Source organism: Arctopsyche grandis, chromosome 7 (assembly GCF_051622035.1).
Source record: "Arctopsyche grandis isolate Sample6627 chromosome 7, ASM5162203v2, whole genome shotgun sequence".
Classification (NCBI taxonomy): Eukaryota; Metazoa; Arthropoda; class Insecta; order Trichoptera; family Hydropsychidae; genus Arctopsyche; species Arctopsyche grandis.
Genome location: NC_135361.1, coordinates 8,111,816 through 8,134,213, shown reverse-complemented (window position 1 = coordinate 8,134,213; position 22,398 = coordinate 8,111,816). Strand labels below are relative to the sequence as shown.

At 34.8% G+C, this 22,398-nt stretch overlaps 3 protein-coding genes across 4 annotated transcripts in view; 1 reads left to right on the top strand and 2 right to left on the bottom strand.

Moving 5' to 3' along the window:
- The first annotated feature begins 1,266 nt into the window (after positions 1–1,266).
- Positions 1,267–4,428, top strand: ttm50 (tiny tim 50). The gene is made up of 7 exons (XM_077434353.1): positions 1,267–1,668; positions 1,853–2,036; positions 2,120–2,291; positions 2,367–2,500; positions 2,574–2,799; positions 3,771–3,894; positions 3,975–4,428. The coding sequence occupies exons 1-7, from the start codon at positions 1,521–1,523 to the stop codon at positions 4,163–4,165; spliced, it is 1,179 nt and encodes a 392-aa protein (XP_077290479.1). The 5' UTR covers positions 1,267–1,520; the 3' UTR covers positions 4,166–4,428.
- LOC143914038 (uncharacterized) lies at positions 4,398–7,294 on the bottom strand. The gene is made up of 4 exons (XM_077434129.1): positions 7,193–7,294; positions 6,812–7,115; positions 6,354–6,560; positions 4,398–6,277 (listed from the first exon to the last, which is right to left on the bottom strand). The coding sequence occupies exons 1-4, from the start codon at positions 7,292–7,294 to the stop codon at positions 4,956–4,958; spliced, it is 1,935 nt and encodes a 644-aa protein (XP_077290255.1). The 3' UTR covers positions 4,398–4,955.
- Positions 7,295–9,628: 2,334 nt separating this feature from the next.
- The window catches only part of Ip6k (Inositol hexakisphosphate kinase), a 60,965-nt gene continuing 48,195 nt past the window's right edge, over positions 9,629–22,398 (bottom strand). For both annotated transcript variants that reach the window (XM_077434343.1, XM_077434344.1), the window contains exons 2-8: positions 20,701–21,195; positions 18,687–18,813; positions 14,815–14,938; positions 14,492–14,568; positions 14,226–14,401; positions 13,881–14,095; positions 9,629–13,741 (exon numbers count right to left, since the gene is read on the bottom strand). In XM_077434343.1, coding sequence (XP_077290469.1) covers positions 12,991–13,741; positions 13,881–14,095; positions 14,226–14,401; positions 14,492–14,568; positions 14,815–14,938; positions 18,687–18,813; positions 20,701–21,117 — 1,887 coding nt within the window. In that variant the 5' untranslated portion in view covers positions 21,118–21,195 and the 3' untranslated portion in view covers positions 9,629–12,990. The remainder of the gene's footprint in view (positions 13,742–13,880; positions 14,096–14,225; positions 14,402–14,491; positions 14,569–14,814; positions 14,939–18,686; positions 18,814–20,700; positions 21,196–22,398) is intronic.

Genomic DNA, 22,398 nt, shown 5'->3' with positions numbered 1-22,398 from the left:
ACGATGCGCTGGTTTATAAAGGTGTTGCTTGAGCAACGTGTAGCTGGGCTGGTGAGATCACGTTCTGGAAGATTCCAGCAGGGTCGAGGTCTTCCTTTGTGTTCTATGTTTGATGCGTAGTTGCGTAGCTCCTTGGGATTTCCTGTGTACTCGTGATTGCATATCTGGAGCGAGTCGAATTGCCTTTATGGGTAAGCTGGACGAAGTATTTCGGCCAAGGCTGACTTTCGTGTACGAGAACAGGTTGCGATTATGTCATTTGTACAGATTATTAAGAATCCCCATACTCTGATTCTACCCTATTACAGTTTGGTTCGTAGTAATATGGAGTATGCCTCAATCATATGGTCTCCCTATTACCAAACTCACATCGAGCATTTAGAGACAATCCAGAAGCGTTTTTTGCTCCATTTATCCTATAAGACTGGTCTTAAAAAACTGTTATCATCTTATAATGACAGACTTTCTTTTTTCCATATTGCAAGTTTGTCTCAGCGCAGAAGGGTTTCTGATTTGTTAATTTTATATTAGATTGCTAATGGTATTCTTGACACATCTGTTTTAAGTGAGATTAACTTTAACGTTAATGCCCGATTCACCAGATGCACAAATCTTTTTTATCCACCAATTTGTCAAAGCAACACTTCTTTCAATAGTGCAATCGTTCGAATATGCCGTATTTACGATAGCTTAGATGATTGTCCTGACCTCTTTAGTGACACTTTTAATATTTTTAGGACAAAGGTGAAGAAAATAATATGTGGTTGATTTGCTTCTTCACCTTCATTGTCTTTCTTTTTCTTTTTTACTTTATCTGTTTCTTTTCTTTTTTTTAAATCTTGATGTTTTTGTAATTTTACTTTTTTATATCACCATGTTGTGCTCACTGTAAATGGAATATTATATTTTTATTTGTGTTTATTATTATTTTTTGTCTCACTATACAACTTTCTTTTTATATTTTATTCTGTATGTATGCCTATTTAAATAAATAAATTAAGTTCGATGAGGGAAATATCATCGACCTAGTTTCGTATGGTACAAGTCGTGCTATATCCCTACATATTTATTGAGAATCTATGACAATTTTTCAATGTTTAAATAAGAACGGCTTCGCTCAAATTAAAAAATAAATCAATGTAATTTTGTATCTCAATGGAAATATTCCTATCTAGCAGCGTGGATGGTACAGATAGTTAATTTTCATGCATAGAGGTGAATGTGAACGGTTCGGTGATTACTGGTCACAAAGTCACTAAAATCTCTATAACGGAACATCTGGCAGCCGAAAAGTTCATCATACTAACGATAACTATCATAGTAACGAGAACTTGAGTGCCAAATATTGTGTATTCGTGATTTTCATGACAAAAATTGTCTTTGTGACCACCCCAATTGGTTCCATATGCTGGAATAATGAAAAAATAAAACAATCAAATGATTGCGCATGTGTGAAATTAGTGGTTATGGTCGTGCGGTAGCTGTTGGATTGTCAGTGAGCTAGTGCCGGTGGTATCAGAATGTGGGGGCGGTTGTCCGCTTTGGTGCGGGTGGCGGAGCCCCGGGCGCTCCGGGTGACCGCATCTCGGGGGGCGCAGCGCCTGCTTTTAACGGCGCGCCCCGTTCTATGTCCCCTGCATTTCAAATATTTCTCTTCAAATGTTTCAGGTTAGGAATACATTATGAAATTAATATTCCCCAAAACCCACAAATTGGTTCGAATATTTGTTTCTTATCATTATGCACGAAATATGCTTTGAAGATAATTTTTTTAAAAATACGTTTTTTACCTATATTTTAGACTTAAATTAATAATACATTATATAAATGAATAAGTTATATCGATTTTAAGGTCCATCTCAAACTAAAACTGTTCAGGCGACGCAAGGCTCAAATCTGCTCGGTCAATTGTTCCCTCAAACTACATTGAACAACGATAACACTGAAGAGCTTCAAAAGCAACAGGAGGATATCAAGAAAGAATCTGATGAAAAAACACAAGAACATGAAAAATCTTGGCGGAGGATGAAATTTGGGTATACATTATGTGTTTTATTTTTTATTTTAAATATATTTATATATTTATATACCAACATTGATAAAAATGGAACTTTTACAGATTTGTCATGTTCAGCTTGTCGATGACGGCAGCTGGAGTAGTTTTAGTTTGCGAAATGGGCGCACCAAGGCTCGACGAAAACGGTAAAGAAATAGAAGACGAATTTTCCAACATGCCTACCACACAGCAATATTTGCGAAGAATGTGGAGAGAATTGACGTTCTATGAAAAGGTTCATAGCTAATTCACTGTCAAGTCAAATCGTATAATAAAAATATATTCTCATTGAAATTTGTGTCAATTCCAGATGATCAAAGAACCGTCACGTGAAAAATTATTGCCAGATCCGGCACCGTATCCGTATCAACAACCGTACACTCTCATATTAGAATTTAAAGATGTTCTCGTACATCCCGATTGGTCCTATCAAACCGGTTGGAGGTATTTTTTTTTTTATTATAATAAAATTCAATACAAATTTTAAACATCGAATTCAAATTATTGTTTGTTCTAGATTTAAGAAACGTCCTGGATTGGATTCGTTTCTTGAAGCACTTTCATCTACAGCTTATGAAATTGTCATCTTCACGACTGAAAATCCTTTGATGATTTGGCCGATCATCGAACAGTTAGATCCAAACTCAACTAAAATTACTTACAGACTTTTCAGGGACTCTACACATTTCATTGACGGCGTCCATGTGAAAAATTTAGATAACCTCAATAGAGATCTTTCAAAGGTATTATATCATATCATTGATTTGTCTTGAGATATGCTAGGTTATTCTCCAACCCCTTGTCTTCTCGCTTGCTTTTCAACTCGCTTGTTAGAAGTAAGCTAGAGTATAATGCGATTGTGTGGAATCCGCATGAAGCAAACTACTCTGTTATTATCGAAAAAGTGCAAAAAGCATTTCTTCGTTTTCTATATAAGAAAGAGTATGGGTACTACCCATATCTCTATCCTACTCCTTTCCTTTTGGGCACGCTTGGGTATAATTCCCTTGAACTTCGGAGAAACTTCTTGTTAGTTCGTTTCGTTCTCCAGCTACTGCGTGGTAATACGTCATGCCCGTTGTTGCTGGAACAGTTGGGACTTTATGTACCTAATAATAATTATGTGCGTGGTAGATATCATCATTTGATGGTTGTACCTCCTGTTCGCACAGTTCTTTTTCGAATGGCTCCTATACCAAGAGCTATTCGACTTCTCAATGAAATCGTTGCTGCCGTCCCTGAATGCAATATTTTCCACCTCGGTGAGCGTAGATTATCGGATATTATTTTAACTTATTAATCTGGTAACCTGCGCTCATCATTACTTTCTTAATTTTAATGTGATGTATGAGTGGAATCTTAATCTACTCTCTTCCATTTGGGCCTCGCAGGGATGTTTTGTATTTGTAGCTTGTTCTTATTTATCGGAACAGGCTGCAGGTGCAAGACATTCCCTTATTTGAAATTTTAATTACTATAAAGTTTTTTATGATTGTGTTAAATGCTGTATTATTTTTTTTCAATTTTTTGCTTTTGCTTTTTGTTGTATCTATTAATTTTTTATTTTATTTTTGTTTTCTCCCTCTCTTATCTTATTTTATTATGTAGGCCATTGTGGCCCATTAGGTTCTTCCTGTAATGCCATAATGGTCAAAAAAACGTTAAATAATCGTACGAGAATTTATTATTTATTTTAATATGATTCGTCATTCAGGTAATAGCAATTGATTGGAATCCACAATCTACCAAACTCCACCCCCAAAATACTTTGAAGTTGCCGAGATGGAATGGTAATGATGACGATACAACCTTGCTCGATCTTACGGCACTTCTCAAAAGTAATTTACTGTCTTTATATATAACCACCACTCGTATATATAAATATGATCGATTTAATATTGTGATGTTTCTATTTAAGCAATCGCTGTGACGAATGTGGACGACGTGAGGGAGGTGCTGAGCTATTACAGTCAGTTTGAAGATCCGATAGCAGCATTTAGGGAAAATCAACGGCGTCTCGTAGAGCAAATGGAAGAAAGAGAAAAGTTAGCGCGTGCTGTACAACAGCCCGTGACCAGCAAGTGGACTAGGAGCTTTTTGAGAAATTAGTCGAGGACTAAGTGTTGTGTTTTATGTAAATTCGTATTATCAAAATAATCCATATCGACCGCAAAATTCCGGTCGTTATAGTTCATATAAAATAAGTAATCTACTTTACGAAATGCATTTATATTACCAAACTGAACAGTTATGTAGTGCTTTTTGAAATTAGGTGCAGTTTAGTAAGTCACGAATCATAAATAAAAGTATTGTATATATACATATTTGTATTTTTTTTTTTTAATAAAGTTATTGTTTATTAAATTTTACATTTTAAACATAATCTATTTGTCATCGATATGTATGATACATCAAGGAAAAAAATGATTCAAAATCTCAAGGCTGAGTTTTCTCATCATCACAACACATGTATAAATGAAAGCAAAAATAATACATAATAATAAGAACGTTAAAAGTGGCATTAACCGTTTACCCGCGGCTGTCTTCCATAGAATTTCTGAACTTTGCACGGGATTTTGAGCCTTATATGCGCCTATTTCAACTATTTTAGGGTTCAAAATTGGTTGAATATATTACTGAGAGTTGAATGCCATCTATTCAATTTGCTTAAAATGAATATATATCAGTCAAAATTGGTTTTTTGTGGAACCATACTGAAACCTCGTTTATGTGACGTCACGTCTTCATACAAACTGGTTACTTGAGTAAATATTAAAATCGGTATTTAAGGTCGAAAACTCGATTGCCAAATTCGCGAAAAAGGTGCCGCCGCGTGCAGGGCTTGTTCGCTATATTTATTGCCGCGGGCAAAGGGTTAATTTAAGAAGTACTTGCTGCGTCAGTTGTTTTCTCCTAGCCAATCGGATACCTTGAAATTTGTATCGACCGGAGTATTTTCCATATTAACGTCCATTTTATCTAATTCCCACATACTCATCAACTCTTGGGCAGAAGCGTCACTACATTTTTGAAATTCTTTAATACCATCTTTCCAATATGTTTTTGACGTCAACAAATCTTTTGAAGGCTGACATTTAGCAAGTTTAGGGATGTATCTGCGTGCCATTTCTTTTTGACACCATGTCATATCACCTATGGATGAAGCTCGAAAATTTTTATTCTGTCCACTCAATTGATTCGACCACAATTGAAAGCAATTGTAGACGTCTTCCTCTCTGAATTCAACATCTTCGTCACAAATTCTGTGGGAGAATAGATCTCCAAGGCAATTCAATTGTAAGCAATGCAATTCTTCATCATGATGCAAGAACATAGAACCAGATCTAGACATGTTCAGTCTCAATCTCATGTCTAATGTAGGATCTAAGAAATGCCCTTTGAGTTGAAAGCTTTTTAAACTGTCAACCACTGATGGCGGAGTGTAAGGAAATGTGAGGCGTTGATTTTTCAATCCTTCGTCATTGACAGGATCGCACTCGTTTACAATCAGACTGAATTTCGAAAATGATTGACAACTTAAATAAATCAACTCTTCGTTGTTAAGCACCGTGTTGGTTAAATAAATTGGAGGATCGGCCAATCCATGTGTCCATTGATTGCGTAGATCATTTTTATCGTTTACATATCTCAAATCGTATTTGAGAAGATGATGTGTTGTTCCGACATAAATACTGTTTTCATTAATACTACTAAATTTAGATATTGAAAATTTTTCACAGTTCATCTTAGGGTAGGAACTTAATTCTTCGACTAGATCACAGGTTCTCTTATCTAATATACTAATCGATTCACCGGTCGTACAAAGTAAATTATTTTCATTATATACTTCAATGACGGATGAGAGATTGACTAGTTTTTCTTGACTGTTTCTCGTCGACAGTTTTTCATAACTGTCCAATTCTATATTGTACTTGTGGATAGATCCGTCTGCACAGCAAAAGTAGACACTGTTTGACAATTTATCAATGGCAAAGCTAGTCAACGGAATATCAGATTTGACAGTATTTCGGAGTTTTAATCTCATTTGATCACCTCTTCTTTTTAAGTCTAACAAGTATATTCTATATTTTTGTCTTAATCCAATTTTTGCCTTACTATCAGATAGCGAAAAACAAATAGTTTCATATATTAAACATTTGTTGATGCACGAGTATTTACATTCAACAATGTGATCGTAATTGCAGTGATATTTTTTCACATCTGAAATGATAAAAACATGTACATAAATACACAGCATGAATAACAATAAAAAATAACGTTAAAGAGATACACATACACAAGGTTTCATCAACAGATTGAATAATGTAAGGTATGCTTTTGATAATAACGGAACACAAATTTCCATTCCCAGTCAAGTACCAGTTATAATTACTATCGAAGTATGGATCTGGGTCTTCTCTTAATAACTTTGCGAAATCCAATAGATACATTGGAAGGAGAGTTTTGGTTTTTGCCTTTTGAATTGTAGCCAGCTTTTTACGACCTATTGAAATTGTATAAAAAATATTTCAATGCAAGAATGTATATATGTATGGATAGCTTGATATGTCTATTTTTGAATTTGGATTGAATTTTAAGTTTGTAGATGCTGGAATAATTCAGGTTTTTCCTTTTACGGTAATCTATGTGGTAAAATTCGATACGAATTCAAAAATGGACATAAATATCTGTGCACCAAGCCATCCATATATTATATTATTTTTTTAAATTATATATATATCGCTAAATATTTACCTGGGAGCTTGCCATACTCGGTTCTCATGTTGGTCACTGAATGTAACCAATCAATTTTGTCAGTAACAAGTTGCATACAAGGATCATTCCTAACGTCACTACAAACGCTGGAGATTGGTTTAGTTGGGCTGATTTTAAGATTGAAAGGCTTGTATATTTTATCAATGGAGTCGGCAGTGACATCTTGTACTAAATTATGAGATAAAAAGACATGATGAGGTAGTTTGCTAGTAACATTAGACCACAATCCGTATTGCAATTTTTCGTTCATTTCTGCGGCGCATTCCTTTGTATAACGTGCTTCCTAAAACATTCAGGTTTTCATCATTAAACGAAATAATGGTTTCAATATGATTTTAAGGAATTGCAGGGTATATTTACCATGATTATTAAGGGTATGGCACGAAGAGAAGAATATAAACACGCGTGCGTTTGACATTTGACAGTTGGATTGAAATTATATCTAAAGAGACTGAAAGCCATCCATCTAAGAATATAAAATGGCAATAAATTAAACGGCCAGTATTTTAAATAATTTCGTTAAATATATATCAGTTTATGGCCAGAATCTTATTAAAAAAATGGTCAGTATTATATTATTAAATGTCAGTATAAATAACAAATGCACAGCATAAAAATCTGACGTACATTTGCCAAAACAAACAGCAATGCCTGTTGGCGATCGGTGATTATTCTAGTGTATTCAGTGAATATCTGGCACCCAAAAACTCCATCAATCACGCGAAATATTGTACCAACGAGAACTCAAGTGCCAGATGTTCCGTGATCGAGATTTTAGTGACTTGCGCGAGATCGCTTTTTGCAGAATAAACGTCTGTTCATACCTATCCAGCACAACCCGTATCCTGCAGGTGTCCTGCAAGTGCGGATAGTATTCTTTGGTACATTATATGGACGTATTCATACTCCATTCGCGCATGCGCATTTACGCATTCATGCGCGTTCATATAGAATGTACTAAAGAATACTGTCCGTACTTGCAGGATTCGGGTCGTGCTGGATAGGTATGAACAGACCGTAATCCGTTTACCGCCTGTTGAATGGAATTTTCTTTCAAGATTGTATCAACCAAAAATTAATACTGGCCATTCGTCAAAATAAAACTTACTATTTAACATTAATACTGACTATTTGTTTAAATACTGACCATTTAATAAAACTACTGACCTTTTTTTTATTATTTATACTGACGACTTGGGTCTACGTGACGAGCCAGAATGTTAAATTACAGAAAACACAAATATCGGAAGGCAAAGATCTTAAGTCGAAAGATCAAAAAAAAAAGAGTGCATGGTAAACGTTATATACTCACGCACATACTCTGCGCGCGCACATTAATACGGGAGGAAAAGCCTGTTCCTCTTGTTCCTGTTGTATCCTGCTCGCGCAAATTAAGTGAGTATGTACCGTTTACCATGCACCCTTTTTTTTATCTTTCGACTTAAGATCTTTCGATTTTCGATCTTTGCCTTCCGATATTTGTGTTTTCTGTAATTTAACATACTGGCTCGTCACGGAGACCGAATAATAATACATTTCTCTGGTCACATGAAATTACATGGTAACATGTTTGTTGTTTACCAATGAGCAATCTAACCAAATTTATGAATGAATATTTGGAGAGGGGGCGTATGGAGTGAAACGACGGATTTGTTGAAGACACGAATATTTTTAATATGACGGTTGAGAAGAAAGTAAAGCAGCGGCAACCCAACATGGCCGAGTTGGTCCCAGCTCGCAAGATAGTGACCGAAACTCGACCATGTTATAGAGCTGCTACAAATACATTAGTAGTGATTCCGATGAAGGTCTAATTTTAAATATAAAGTGAAAGCCACAAAGTAAACGACGGGATTTAAAAATTGGCGGAAAAAAAGATAATCTCTCAAAATTGGGAAAAAGACGGTATCTCAGAACACCTTAGAATCTAAGGCTCAGATAGACGTAAAACTTCATATTTTAAATAATAGTCAAAACGAATGCCCTGTAATAATACATTTATTGGAGCATTCAGATAGTTTTATCACTTCTTTATACAATTACTTATGTAGATGAGAATCGAGGCATTTTAGTGACAATAGAAATAGTAAGCCAGCTTTTTGATGATTTCATGAAATGAACAATACTTTGACAAATTCATGAACTAAGCAATTTCAGAAATTGGGCATTTCATATACATATGTACATTGATCAATAATAATTACATATGCATATTTATTTATTTATTTTACATATATACCAGGAAGGCCTTACAGGTAAATCCCAATGCGCCTTCCTGGCCAATTACAAATACAAATGCAGCATTTTTATTACAAGTCGTTGAATTGCGAGACACTGAAAAACTCGTAAATTAACGAGACATCTATGAATTGTACATAAGTTTTATTGTACATCAATCAAACTTCAAATAGTGGTGACATAGTAGGTAGGAAGGATTTTTAGCCAATTTTTTTTTCTGGGAACCGTTTCAACAATGAAATCAGAGAAAATTGGCAAACTCTGATAGGAAACGATCAACCTGGAGTCACAAATCCAGGTCTGACCAACAGCATACCCTGAAAAATTAATTTTCATTCAGGGATTGAACCTGGCACCTTCTTGACGCTAAGCAGAAGCTTAACGACCGAGCTATGCTGCTGGCTAATGTAATTCTACATATGTATATTACAAGATCAACATTTACAATATTCATTGATTTTCTGTCTCATACATTGGCATTCCATTCATGTATTTTATTTAACAAGTCAATCGTTTTACATAATTGTGTGTGTGTGTGTGTAAAAAAAACAATGATATATGTTTTAAATTATTTATTTTAAAGAAACTAAGTCTCTTATTTATCGGACATTGATTAAAAACATTTTGTACAAGAATACTGACAAGTTAACTATATCTAAACTATAGCTAATTTAAATTACGAAATTTAGGTATGAAAAATAACAATTACTAAAACTTCATCCGCGTCTTTCATAACAAATGGAATTGGTAAGAATATAATACATTTATTTTTTTTATATACCAAATAACAGCAGTTTCTCTTTTAATTAAAAATTAAATAATAATGAGAAAAGTATAAACTGCAATGTTTTCTTTACAACAAATACAGCATTTCAGATGAAACTGTATAATATTTATATAAGTCATGTTTTATCATACAATATACATACATATTATTATGTATCATGAAATGCTCTAATCATATCAAAACTGAATATCAACAAGTCAGTCTTTAATATGGAGAATATTAATTTACTTACGTGAAATACATACATACATATAACAATAATGTTAAACCTGCAAGTTTAGAATATTTATGACAAGTTGATTGCAAAATGTGAGACGCTGCTACAAATTCATAGGATTAATCAATATTCTACAAACCATCACATACTTTTATTACAATTGAACGCAGATCGGAAACAGTTGAAAGTTACAATGAGATAATAATAATCATAAGTCGCATCTTTTAAGAACGAATACGCAGACCGAAAAGAATCTTAAAATTTAAATTACGACTAATGAAATTATCCCTGTGTATAATCAGGTACGAAACTTCCATCTGCAATAGCAACATATTATTTACAACCCCTCTAAAAATCACAAGTCTAAAACTTTCAAAACTGGAATATACATACATATAACGAAAGATTCTGAAAGAGGCGAGAGATTTGCAAGAGACGAGGACTTGATTAACACCACTGGTCTAAACGACGTAAATTTTTTTCCATCCAATTTTTGCCCTTACAATATTGCACTGGTTAATCGATCACAAAATTAACAATGTATCACATGAAGAATTTACAAGGCGAGCTGAGCTCCACTAAAACATTTACACTATAGAATTATAACTTAAAGTAGCGAAACATGCGATACACATATATTCGTTGAAGTAGTTCCAAGATCATTTTACAACACATAAGTCAAAATACAGGGGTGGATCGGTCGTTCCAGTTGAGTTTTCCACTAACTAGGTCCGTCGTGGGAAATAAAAAAAAAATTGCATTTTTAATGTACTCGGTTAAGAAGATCAGAGATAAATCAAAATATTGGTCCCTATCCACCTCTGCGCTATGCAAATGCAACACAAATTAATTTAAAAATAATCTACACATTTTACATTGAATCTTCTAATGAACTTTTCAAAAAATATTCATCATAAGGCATTTTCATTACAACGGATTATTATCGTTCACTACTCGTAACAACAATGTCTAACGCAATTTTTTTTATTTACAATATACACAAAATAAAAATAATGTGCGCAAAATTTAAACACTGTACAAATTCGTCGAACATTGGTTTTAGTCATATTCGGTTGTATGTTCATAAATTAGCACCCAAATACAATAAAAGCAATATTCACATTATACAATACATACAAATTGAACTTCAATTTTGAAACGTAATGTAATAAAAGTACTTTACAACTGAATTGAAGATTCATAAACAATTCGAATTTACTAAATAGTAGTACGTAATTTATTTTACTACTTCAAGATGACTCCTTACATCACAGGATCTCAATCTATGAATTTTTTTTAGTCGCCAACTCTAAAACAGTTGACGTTTTTTGACTATGATGCGAATATCAAAATATACTTTGGATCAATGTCTAACGGAATCTGATGATGATGGTTTGAATATGAAAATGTGCCCTATTAAAAATGATATACATAATGTGGTGAAGTTTGGAAAAAAATTGAGAACCTGTGCCTAAACCACTCCATCACCATAAGCGCTCCTTCGTATATAACCGTTTGCCCGCGGCCGTCTTCTATGGAAGCTTTGTGCGACAAGTCTGTAGCGCGGCTGTCTTCCATAGAATTTCTGAACTTTGCACGGGATTTTGAGCCTTATATGCGCGTATTTCAACTGTTTTAAGGTTCAAAATTGGTTGAATATATTACTGAGAGTTGAATGCCATCTATTCAATTTGCTTAAAATGAATATATACCAGTCAAAATTAGTTTTTTGTGGAACCATACTGAAACCTCGTTTATGTGACGTCACGTGTGTTGAACAATGGCGACGATACGTCTCAATTGTATGAAGAATGATTATTTGACAATTAAGCCAAAACTACGAGATATATTATGTATTTTATTGTTTAAAATAATACTTTGTGTTAATTAGCATATCCGGTTACTTGAGTAAATATTAAAATCTGTATTTAAGGTCGAAAACTCGATTGCCAAATTCGCGAAAAAGGTGCCGCGTACAGGGCTTGTTCGCTATATTTATTGCCGCGGGCAAAGGGTTAAGGCTATGACTCGAAATTAATTTTGGTTTCTTCACAGTGACATCTAAAAATATCCTGTGATACTAATGAAATTGAAATAAGTCAATATTTTTCGTTAGTTTGTGATATATTCAAGAAGTTGTGTCAAGGGTTGGCACTAAACACATATAATAAAATAATCGAATCGGGTCATACAAACGGCGTGGCGATTAAGTGGTTAAATAAACTCGCATACCATTATTCATACAAAGATCGTTTCCAATTCCAATTGTGCGTGGGGTCTGATTATAAAAAAAAACAATTGGTCTTAAAGTAGGCATCTGAAAAGATATCTAAGTGTTTTAAATATAAAAAAAATTGATAAATCATCAATTCCATATATACATACATACGTATATAACCTTTTTTTTGTTGTTGAAAAACGCCAATAATCGACATTGTTAAAACAACTCTACTACCCTGGCTTAAATTGAAAAAAATAGTAGGAAAAACATCACATTATACAGACAAAAATTATATAAAGCCTATGAAAAACTATAACTTACAGGGCAGCATACAATTTCGCTGTACATATGAACAAAATTTACAAGTTAAATAATACACAGACATGTGTGTACCGTCCTCCGTAATTGTCCACTACTCTAAATGTGTCCCTTAATGTGTAGAATAGATAAGTCAATATAGTTTATACATAATATTATAATACATGGTGGGCTTTTATTTTGCACTTCAATTTGTGATAAAACACTCGCAATAATTTTTGAACGTCACTGATTAGCTTCCTTCGAAAGGGTTCCGAGCTATGATATATATATATATATATATGTACATATATCACAATTAAATAGATTGATGTCTCTAAGTCGTGTATTATATTATAAGTTGGCAGATGATATATAATAGCACCGTTTTATTAAATCTAAACACCACTTTTCAAAATCTCGCCAAGTAGTCTTTTCAAACTGTCGATTCCCATTAAGAAGCCGCTGTCCGGACCGTGATGCACAGTCGTATTAGTAACGATATTGTTCAGGCTCCGCTCCAAAGATGGACCGCTCTCTGAAGTGCGATTGGTGAACGTCGTATGTGCAAAATCAATCATACGAATGTCCACCATGCTCGTCGCTGTACTGTTCACGGTCGTCTTCTTCTGAGCTTTGCGTTTCAGAGGACCGGTGCCGGCTGACGGTTTCACCCTCGGTCTCTTGCTAAAGTCCGATGCCAAAGTAGCGCTGGATCCCATTTCAATATCGGACGATGTGTCCTCGGAGCTGTTCGAATCATCCAACCGTCTCGACAGGCAGAAATCGTCACTGCTGTTCGACGAGTACACCATCCAACTGTCCATCGAGATTGGGCTCGAGCACACGTTCGGATCTTGCGGGATAGTTAGGTGCACGTTGTTCGGTTCTTCAATGTACATGGTGTCTTCGGAGATGGGAATGAATGGGACTTTGGCTACTTTGGACGGGGCTTCGTCCACAGAAATCTCTTCGTGCAGGGTCGACATGTCGAAGTGTCGGCTGGCAGTGTGGTCTTCGAAAGTGGATGGCAAGTTCAGATCGGCAGAGCTGTTGGATGTGTCTGCATCATAGCCAGTTCCAGCTGTCATAGTTGCAGGTAACGATGTCACGTCATCACCACATCCTTCATACACGATAAGTAATGAGCTGAAAAATTAAAAAAGATCAATTATATTGAACCTACAAATTAATAATTCTATCATATAGAATATGTAGTTTGTTTTTATGAGACATTTTCAAGTTACTAACTGCCTCATTGTACATAAAGTGAGAATACGAATCTTACCACGAGTAGAATCTGTATGATGATTGATTAGCTACAGCTCGTCGTAGTAGCGAGAGTCGGTGCAGGACCCGATGTACAACGTTTATGCGTAAGGTGCCGTTACCTCCACAGAAGAAGGTTCGCAATGCATCTCGGAGACCGACTTCTGTTAAACTTCGACCCCAATATTTATCTCGGCGTATAACGTGATCGTATTCAGACTCGGTTCCGTACACCTAATATTTTTAGTAAAACAAAATAGATCCATAAATTGAATAATGAGAAATGCTCTAAAGTAGAACTTTTATAGTCTAATTATTATTATGATAGATGGCTTTTGAATGTAAAAAGTGAAGATTAAAATACCTGCATCCCGCACAAACGAACACCAAGAGATGCAGAAGTGCTAGCAGCACATTTGGCTATTTGTTTAGATTTCTTTTCAGCTGAAGCGTCGTCTCCGTGCTGTCGTGTACCCATTTTTAAATCGAGTATACACGGATGTCTATATGCCGACGTTATATTCTCCAACATGAGAAAATCTGCAAAAACGCACAAATTTCAAAGATAAAACTCTCCATCGTCTGACACGGCAAAGTAAGATCGTCCAATGAAACGGGAAAAATACTCACATTGCTTATTGGTGTTATCTATTTGCGAGATACTTTTAAGAACTTCGGTAGCTTTGCCATTACGGTGAACTTTAAATCTGAAATTGTCGAAAGTCTGCATAAATACTTGTCACACTGAGATGAAATAAAATGAAAGAACACAGTTTCAAATTGAAAATCGACAGCAAAGTAAAACAAAAAAATAAAAAATAAACCTATTTCACTTTTTCAATTTTGCTATTTCTAAATATTGCTGTAGACTAAGCACAAATCGTCTGGAAAAGAATTGAAACAGTTAACGCTTAAGATTAATTATACGACAATACGTTTTACGGGCTACTCACTTAAGAACATCGTCACGTTTACGCTTCGAGCCCAACGATTGCTTCCGCGGATTCTCATCTCTAAAACTGGGAGAGTATCTCTTGTCTAACTTTGTACTCCCCGTATTAGTAGCTTGCATCACGCCTGAAACAAATGGCCGACAAATAAGTAATGACCGGAAATATCCTTTATATATATTATATTTGCATATGAAATATATTGACACAGTTATAATAATAAAAGATATATAAAATTCATACACAGAGATGTAGTCAAATAGTGAAAAACACAAATGATATTTATCGATAGCGAAATTTATTAAACAGTCAATTATTTTTAATATAAATATATACAATATATAAACCGAACACTACAGCTCTGAGTATATATTATGATAAAGTATAATTGTGTAACACTGAATGTTATATTTATATTATTAAGTACATATTTTTGGACAATTTTCATTGAATATTATTATTTTGTTTAAATTTAATTCAAACCTTAACATTAAGAACTAATTATGAAATGGAAACATGTAATTATTACAGATGTTTAAATGTGTTTGATTTATGCAAAATAATTAACTGTAAAAAGCATATAAAATAAAAATAAATTATACATATATTATATTATATAAAAAATAGAAATAAAAACAAATGCATTAATATAAAGCTTATTATAAAATCCTAACAGTATTCTGTAATTGTAAAATGAAATGATATTCAAATCAAATTAAAAATTAATAAGAAAAATGTACAAAAATGTTTAATCAAAAATCAAGCAATGAAATTTGATATCAATTTTGAAATTTATTATTAAATAAAGTTAATTTGCAATTCTAACTTGTATGTATATTATTATGCCGCAACATAAACGGGACATTACTGAACTGAACTGCATTTTGGATCGGACACAAGAAGATTTAATGCTGATTCTATTTTTGAATACACGAGTATACATTTATGATATATAAATATTTTGCAAAGCCGACAAATTTGAATTTTCTTGAATTATACGCGCTTCGCTTTTACACCAAATCAAATGTTATACAACTTTACGGGTGCGCAAGAAAAATCAAATTTGCCCGGATAGTGTCGAGAATTATTGAAATTATTTTTATTGTGTGTGTGTGTGTGTATGTGTGTTTTGAAAATAGTGTGGCACACTTTATAATTATTTATTGTTTTGTTTTAGTTTATTTTATTTATTTGGAAAATGTGGACCATGAATAATAGAGAGCCATATTAGAAATACAAACCCAAACAAAATTACCAATAGCATCATTCTGATATTGGATGTGGCGTTCGTTTGCATGTCACATTTGGATTCATTTGGGATTGTGTGGCCCCAGGCTCATGTCGCCAGGCCGGCCGGCCCTCGAAGCACCCCAAGGCCCCAGGCTTGCTGCCCTGTGCGGTGGCGAGCCCTTGTGACAACAAGGAAACTGGTTGTTGCATCAGGTGCATTAAGCACCTTCTTACACTCATCATCAGACACACAACGAGGATGGAGCACATTAGGAAAATGGAACTTTTTCAAAATTAACGAAAACTTTATTTCACTTAACCCCAGAAAGAAAACATTCAACCCCGAATACGAAGGACATCTTATAATCAAATAATGGTATTCTATAAAATCGGCCCTTTCAAAAGAACAAGACATATTACGTGACAAAATCTATCCTACTTTACTTCTTGTAAGGCTTTATAGGTGAGTTGAATTTTTAACCAGCAGAATAGACTAGTTAGTGGTTAGCATATAATGCTTTGAAGAGAGTGGTCACGGGTTTAAATCCCACTGGTTTCTGCTCGCCAGTGGGATTTGAACCACCATTTGAGTCACAGACCTTGGATTTGTGACTCCAGGTCGATCGTTCCCTATCAGAGTTTGCCAATTTATCTAATTTTCATTGAAATGGTTCCAACAAATTGGCAACCTTACCCGTTTTCTCGTAAAATCTCGAGTTTTCAGCAATCTCGAATTTCACTGAATTGTATAAAATGCTGCAAATTTACAAATTTGATCATATGTAGATATCTCTGTGGATATTAATTGATATGTATTTATGTACTTTGTATAATACTAATAAGATTTGTATCAAATGTACACTGTTTATGACCAGGAAGGCGCCCTGGTAAAAATTAAAAGATAAATAAAAAGTTGAAAGTAGTCATATACAATGCTATCATTGTGGGTACACAAAACTTTTCTATTGATTTCAGTTTTTAGCTTCAAAATCTAAGTGGTTAACTATTATATGCCGACAAAATGACAAGTTAGATCATTTCATTGTACATACATATACATATGTATGTAATTAAAGTTTCAAACCCAACCTAACCTAGCTGTAGATAGAAGAATAAAAAATTGACTGTTATGAATTGCAAAATTGCAATTATAATATCTACAAAAATATCGACTTTAAGAACAAATGTATGAAATAAAAAAAGTCAATTAAAATCAAACCGATTTTTTAATAAATAAATTTTATTTAAAAACCGTAACTAATCAATGATTTATGAAAATGTCCTTTGTATATTAATATAAAATATTTAACAGTTATGTTTCACAAAATTATGATAATTATTTGATGAATAACAAAGTGGAATATGAAACTGTATAATTTGTAAGTAAAATTTAATTAAATTTTATCACCGATTACATATGTATTTATTAAAAATAAAAATTGGATAAAGGAATCACACACATCCATCGTCTATTTATCTACTTAAACACTATATACGATTGTTTGGAAATATATATAAATATATATCGACGACAGCTTTAAAACGCTATCGTCCCGACAGCGACAGCGTTGTGAAATGTAAATTTGCAAACCGAATTTTCAAACATGGTTACACTGATTTAATACAACGCAATGCAAACTGACCGAAGAGACGCTTTACATTTCGACAACGCTGATCTCGTGTCGACCAGATCGGATTGAGAATCCGGTCGCGGTGAACGACGGGACTCTAATCGAATCCGGTTGTTTTGATTGTGCTCAAAAAAAAAAATAGTAATAAAACAAAATAACAAGGAAAACTATTCAAATTACTTAAAAGAAATCAATCATCTCTATATACACTATACATATAAGTATTGAGTCGTTGAAACTTACCCAAGGGAAACACAAAATCATAAGCATCGACTCTCATACGTCCCTTCTAATATCAGATAGGCCCCCGTTAACATTTTTCTCTTGTTAAATGTGTGCACTTGATATTAAAATGTTTTCATATATACTCGAAATAAAAAAAGATAAGACCGTAATTGTGTAAGAGAATTTTTGCAGCGTTCTGCTCGAAAGTGAGACCTTATTATTGTGATTGAAAATGGCGTGGAATAGAAGAAGAAGGCAAAGCAACAACGATCCTTGTATTCGTCGGTTAAAATCAAAATTTATAAAAGGAAAAAAAAATCGAAACAAAATGTTAATGGGTGCACGGACGGATATAAATTAACAGACGATGAAGATCTGATCGATGATGACGATGATTGGAAATAAGGATCGTTTTGTTAGATGTGCCTCAAAGACAGGCGAAGGTTCGTGTAGAAAATGGAGTGATTTTCATCAAACAAAACATGCAACAGACAGCTAGTGTTATACAATTTGAAAATCATTACGATGAAGAAGAAGTGTGGATGGCATTTATCATCATGACGCTTCACCTAAAGTGACACGTATGCGTATTTCTAATTTGGGGAGGCGCGCGCTGTTCAGCCGTCAACTCTGAATATGAAATATATGATGATGATGGAGTGAGTAGTTCAAAAGCCGTACAGCGCGCACTCCCCGGCTAAGAGCACTCATCATTTGTTATTGCTAACTGTTGAAATGGTTTTTGTTTTTTTTTTTTGTTGAGAAAACAACGAGAAAGATATTTCTTACCTTTGTATTTAGGAACAAACATCTCAATTTCTCTGGGAATGTTCTGATAAAAGTGCAGCTCCCGCACGTTCAGCGGCTTTATAACCGTGCTATCGTTGAGCACGAGCAAGCGTGTGTGACCGCCGACCTGGTTCAAAAAGTACCCAACCAATTAATAACATAATATAGTCGAAATTGTCGTACTCAAGTCACACACCATGACTAACTTTGATTATCAAACTATGTAACTTATGCAATAGAATATCTGAAAAGTTACACTACTGACTTTAGAATAGGTCTGAACGGTGTCATATGATTCTTGTATCATCTTGTATCTATTATACAATATCTCAATGCAAAATATTCACTCATAAAAACATATTGCTTGAGTATCGATTTGTTTAAAAAGTATCAAAACTTAAGTAATGTATGTAAATCTAGGCTTATTTAATTGACATAATTTGGCCTTAGATTATAAATGCACTGTTATAATTATAAAAATATGTATTTTATTTAAAGCTATAGTCAAAAAGGTTTGCAGCCTGACGTTGCACCATAAATCTTCTGTAATATATGTATATTTTTTTTGCATTTCTGACTAATATACCCCATAATATTAAGCAAAAGTGTCATATCCCTAAAAAAAAATGGTCGCAGTGTAAAAAATGCTCTGGATACGTTAGAAGATTTATGGTGGGATCCAATGTACATGTTATTATGGTGGGATCCGACTACAGAAACAAACTTAAAATGTCATAAATAAGAGCGACTATAGTCATCCAATGTAGCGTGAGACTTACGAGCATGCTGTCGCATTCGTGAAATGTGTTGTAACATTGTAAGGACGTAAAATGATTACAATATAATTCAATGCAAGGTCTTTAATAATATTACTGTAAGTTTTGCTGTCCATAACATAACGTTGACAATTACTTTTATCAACACTTACGTATAAATGAATAATATAAGTATAAATGAATAATATCAACACTTACGTATTTTATATTAAAATTATATTAATTTAAATATTTCAACATACGAAGCACGAATTCAAAACTAACAAAAAGTAAGTCAAATTCTACCGACCGCTATACGCACGAACAATGTTGTATTTCTTGACCAAAATGCAATGTGAAACTGAAACGAAATGTAATTGGACATCACGGGTCGATTGGGGGTGAATTCGATAGCATATATAAGTCTCATGCTAGATCGGTTCGTAACTACAACAATGACGCTAATATTTAAAATTGTGAGTATTCATAAGTCTTCCAATTTATAGAAAAAGTCTTAATCTGAATTGAAACTATAATTAGGGTTGCCAGATTTCTTCCAAGTCAAACCATAGTTTTCAATGAACATATGTCATTTGTTATAATATTTAACTGTTTTTTCAATATCTAGGCCATTCTGGTATTTTTTCCAAGCTGATCCAGGAAAACACACAATATTTTTTAATGATATTGTCCATTGTTTCAAATAATCTGTCAATATTTCGTAAAACTTTGCTACTTATTTATTAAATCCATCAATTTGTCCCTTTGAAATTTGAAAACTGGGACTTTTGTGCGTCCCGAAAGATTCGTTAGGGCGAAAACACACAGCGGTGAATATGGCACGTGTTTTTTTTAGATACTTGAAAACATGTGAAAAAATTAAGCCGTGCCATGCCAAAATGACCCTCTGGACCTTTTTCGGCTAAATTGGGTGCTTGTATTTATACTTGTTTGACAGTTATCGATAACGGTGTATCCCATATTTGAAGAATTGTATGAGACCACCCACAGCGAGGAGCCATGCACACGATGTGCCGTTTACCGCTGTGTGTTTTCGCCCTTAGGGACACTGGGACACGAGGCTTGAAACCTGGCAACCCTAACTATAATAGATGTCAGTTAACTAGACAGTAGTAATACATGATTCATTGATCAGCTGAGATACACATTAAGTTTGCCTACTGCAAAAACGTAAATGGAAGAGAATGGTAAACTAGGAAGAAGAGGATATTGAATTTAAAAGAAAGAAATAAACCAACCTGATTGTTGAGTGGATGCAGATCGACCTCGTGCTCCGACTGTGCCGGCAATGGGGCACTGTGCAGGAAGGACTCCTCGCGATGGCTACCATAGCCCTCTTCGGAGAGAGCCCCTCCATCATAGTGTCCCGGAGCCATGTCCGTCTCGTCCTCCGTCTCCCGACCGAAACCCTCGTGCAACATCTCATCATGGTCGCTGCCGTAGCAGCTCTTGTCCAACAGTCTGCCGTCATCCTCGTCTCCGTGGAACTCGGTGTCGAGCAGATCAGATCCAAAGTCATCGTCATCCCGATCATCGTCGAAGGCCGGAGCTGCTCCATATTGCTGCTGCTTGCCGTTGATGTGCGCCACGTGAGCATATTGGCTCGTTCGTCGGTCAGAATCTCCCATACCCCAGCCCCCTAACGTGTGCACCATCCCCCAACGCTGTCACTGTGCCGGATATCACTGTGCCACCGGGTCGGTCGCTGGCCTCTCTGCTTCTTCTTCCACCACCTGCAATGTGTCAAAAGGAAACTGGTCAGACAACCGCACGTGCTCACCGTTGGGGAACTTCTGAGAAAACTTCTATTTGGGTGTGTGTGTGTGTGTGTGCTCCGAGATCGTGCGATTCCTACATGTATGTAAACCGGTTCTCTGGTGGTGCAGACCACTAAAAACCAGAACGAAAAAGAAGAAGAGGAAAAAAGAACGAACCACAAACGAAGGCGAGCTAGCTCTGAGCGCTATCACCGCTCACTGAACGTGTGGGTATGTGTGTCGTCGTAGCTGCTTATTATTAGACGAGTGTTCCCCACAAAATACGTGCACCATTCAAAACTTTTGCAAATTTTAGAATGAGTATTTGGCGATTCATCGGAATGCCAAAAATAATAGCAAACTTGCCAAAAAGAAGTCAAGTGGAAGAGTACTGAAAGCTGCGGCATTTCTAATAAGTTTCTAATAAGAATAACTTGTTCTGTAGAACTGTTTTTTTATAAATAAATTTTCGAATTAGTCGAAACTAATAATATAGATAGCGATAGTTCTCACATGCAAAAAAGTCCAGTTACTTGCCAACAGCGAGCTATCAAAAGTTCGCACGTTGTATACAACATCGAATTCGTTCACACGCTTTGAGTTGTAATATTTTCCACACATCATATGAGCTTCGACAAAAAGCGAATCGTATTTTTTTTCAACTATAGAAACAATATTGTTCTAATAATAATAAGTTTATGGAGATGATTAGCATTATATCTAGAGGCCGTTCAACTTGCGATGTCTCTCCGCCACTCTACGGAAAAGATGCGCACACTAGACGCATGTACTATCCTTTGCTTTTGCGCACCTTTTCCGAGGAGTAGGGGTGGGCCTTCGTAAATAGAACGTTCAGTTCTTATATTATAAAAATGAGAGTGAAAAAAGTAACTGTTTAGCCTGTGAGTTGTGAAGGGGCGGCATACAGACGTACTTGGATAGCCAGCTGTCATTGCTTCGATTTGACTCAAGTTACCGAAGTAATGTTCAATGAGTTCGTCAATGACTGAACTCCTCTAGCTTCATGTGACATTCATTATTTTCTATCGAAAGCCCACAACGCTGAAAATTTCGCCAACATTCCCAACTAGAATTATTTAGAAATCCAATAGAAAGCAGGTATAAAAATTGTAGCTAATCCAAACAAACCCTAGATAACTACCGCCCGGGATTTAGAGT

Coding starts and splice junctions, on each gene's coding strand:
- ttm50 (XM_077434353.1), top strand. CDS start 1,521: ATGTGGGGGCGGTTGTCCGCTTTGGTGCGGGTGGCGGAGCCCCGGGCG. Junction 2,501..2,573: donor TCCTATCAAACCGGTTGGAG/GTATTTTTTTTT, acceptor TGTTTGTTCTAG/ATTTAAGAAACGTCCTGGAT. Junction 3,895..3,974: donor TCTTACGGCACTTCTCAAAA/GTAATTTACTGT, acceptor TTTCTATTTAAG/CAATCGCTGTGACGAATGTG.
- LOC143914038 (XM_077434129.1), bottom strand. CDS start 7,294: ATGGCTTTCAGTCTCTTTAGATATAATTTCAATCCAACTGTCAAATGT. Junction 6,561..6,811: donor CGAGTATGGCAAGCTCCCAG/GTAAATATTTAG, acceptor CAATTTCAATAG/GTCGTAAAAAGCTGGCTACA. Junction 6,278..6,353: donor ATCTGTTGATGAAACCTTGT/GTATGTGTATCT, acceptor TTATCATTTCAG/ATGTGAAAAAATATCACTGC.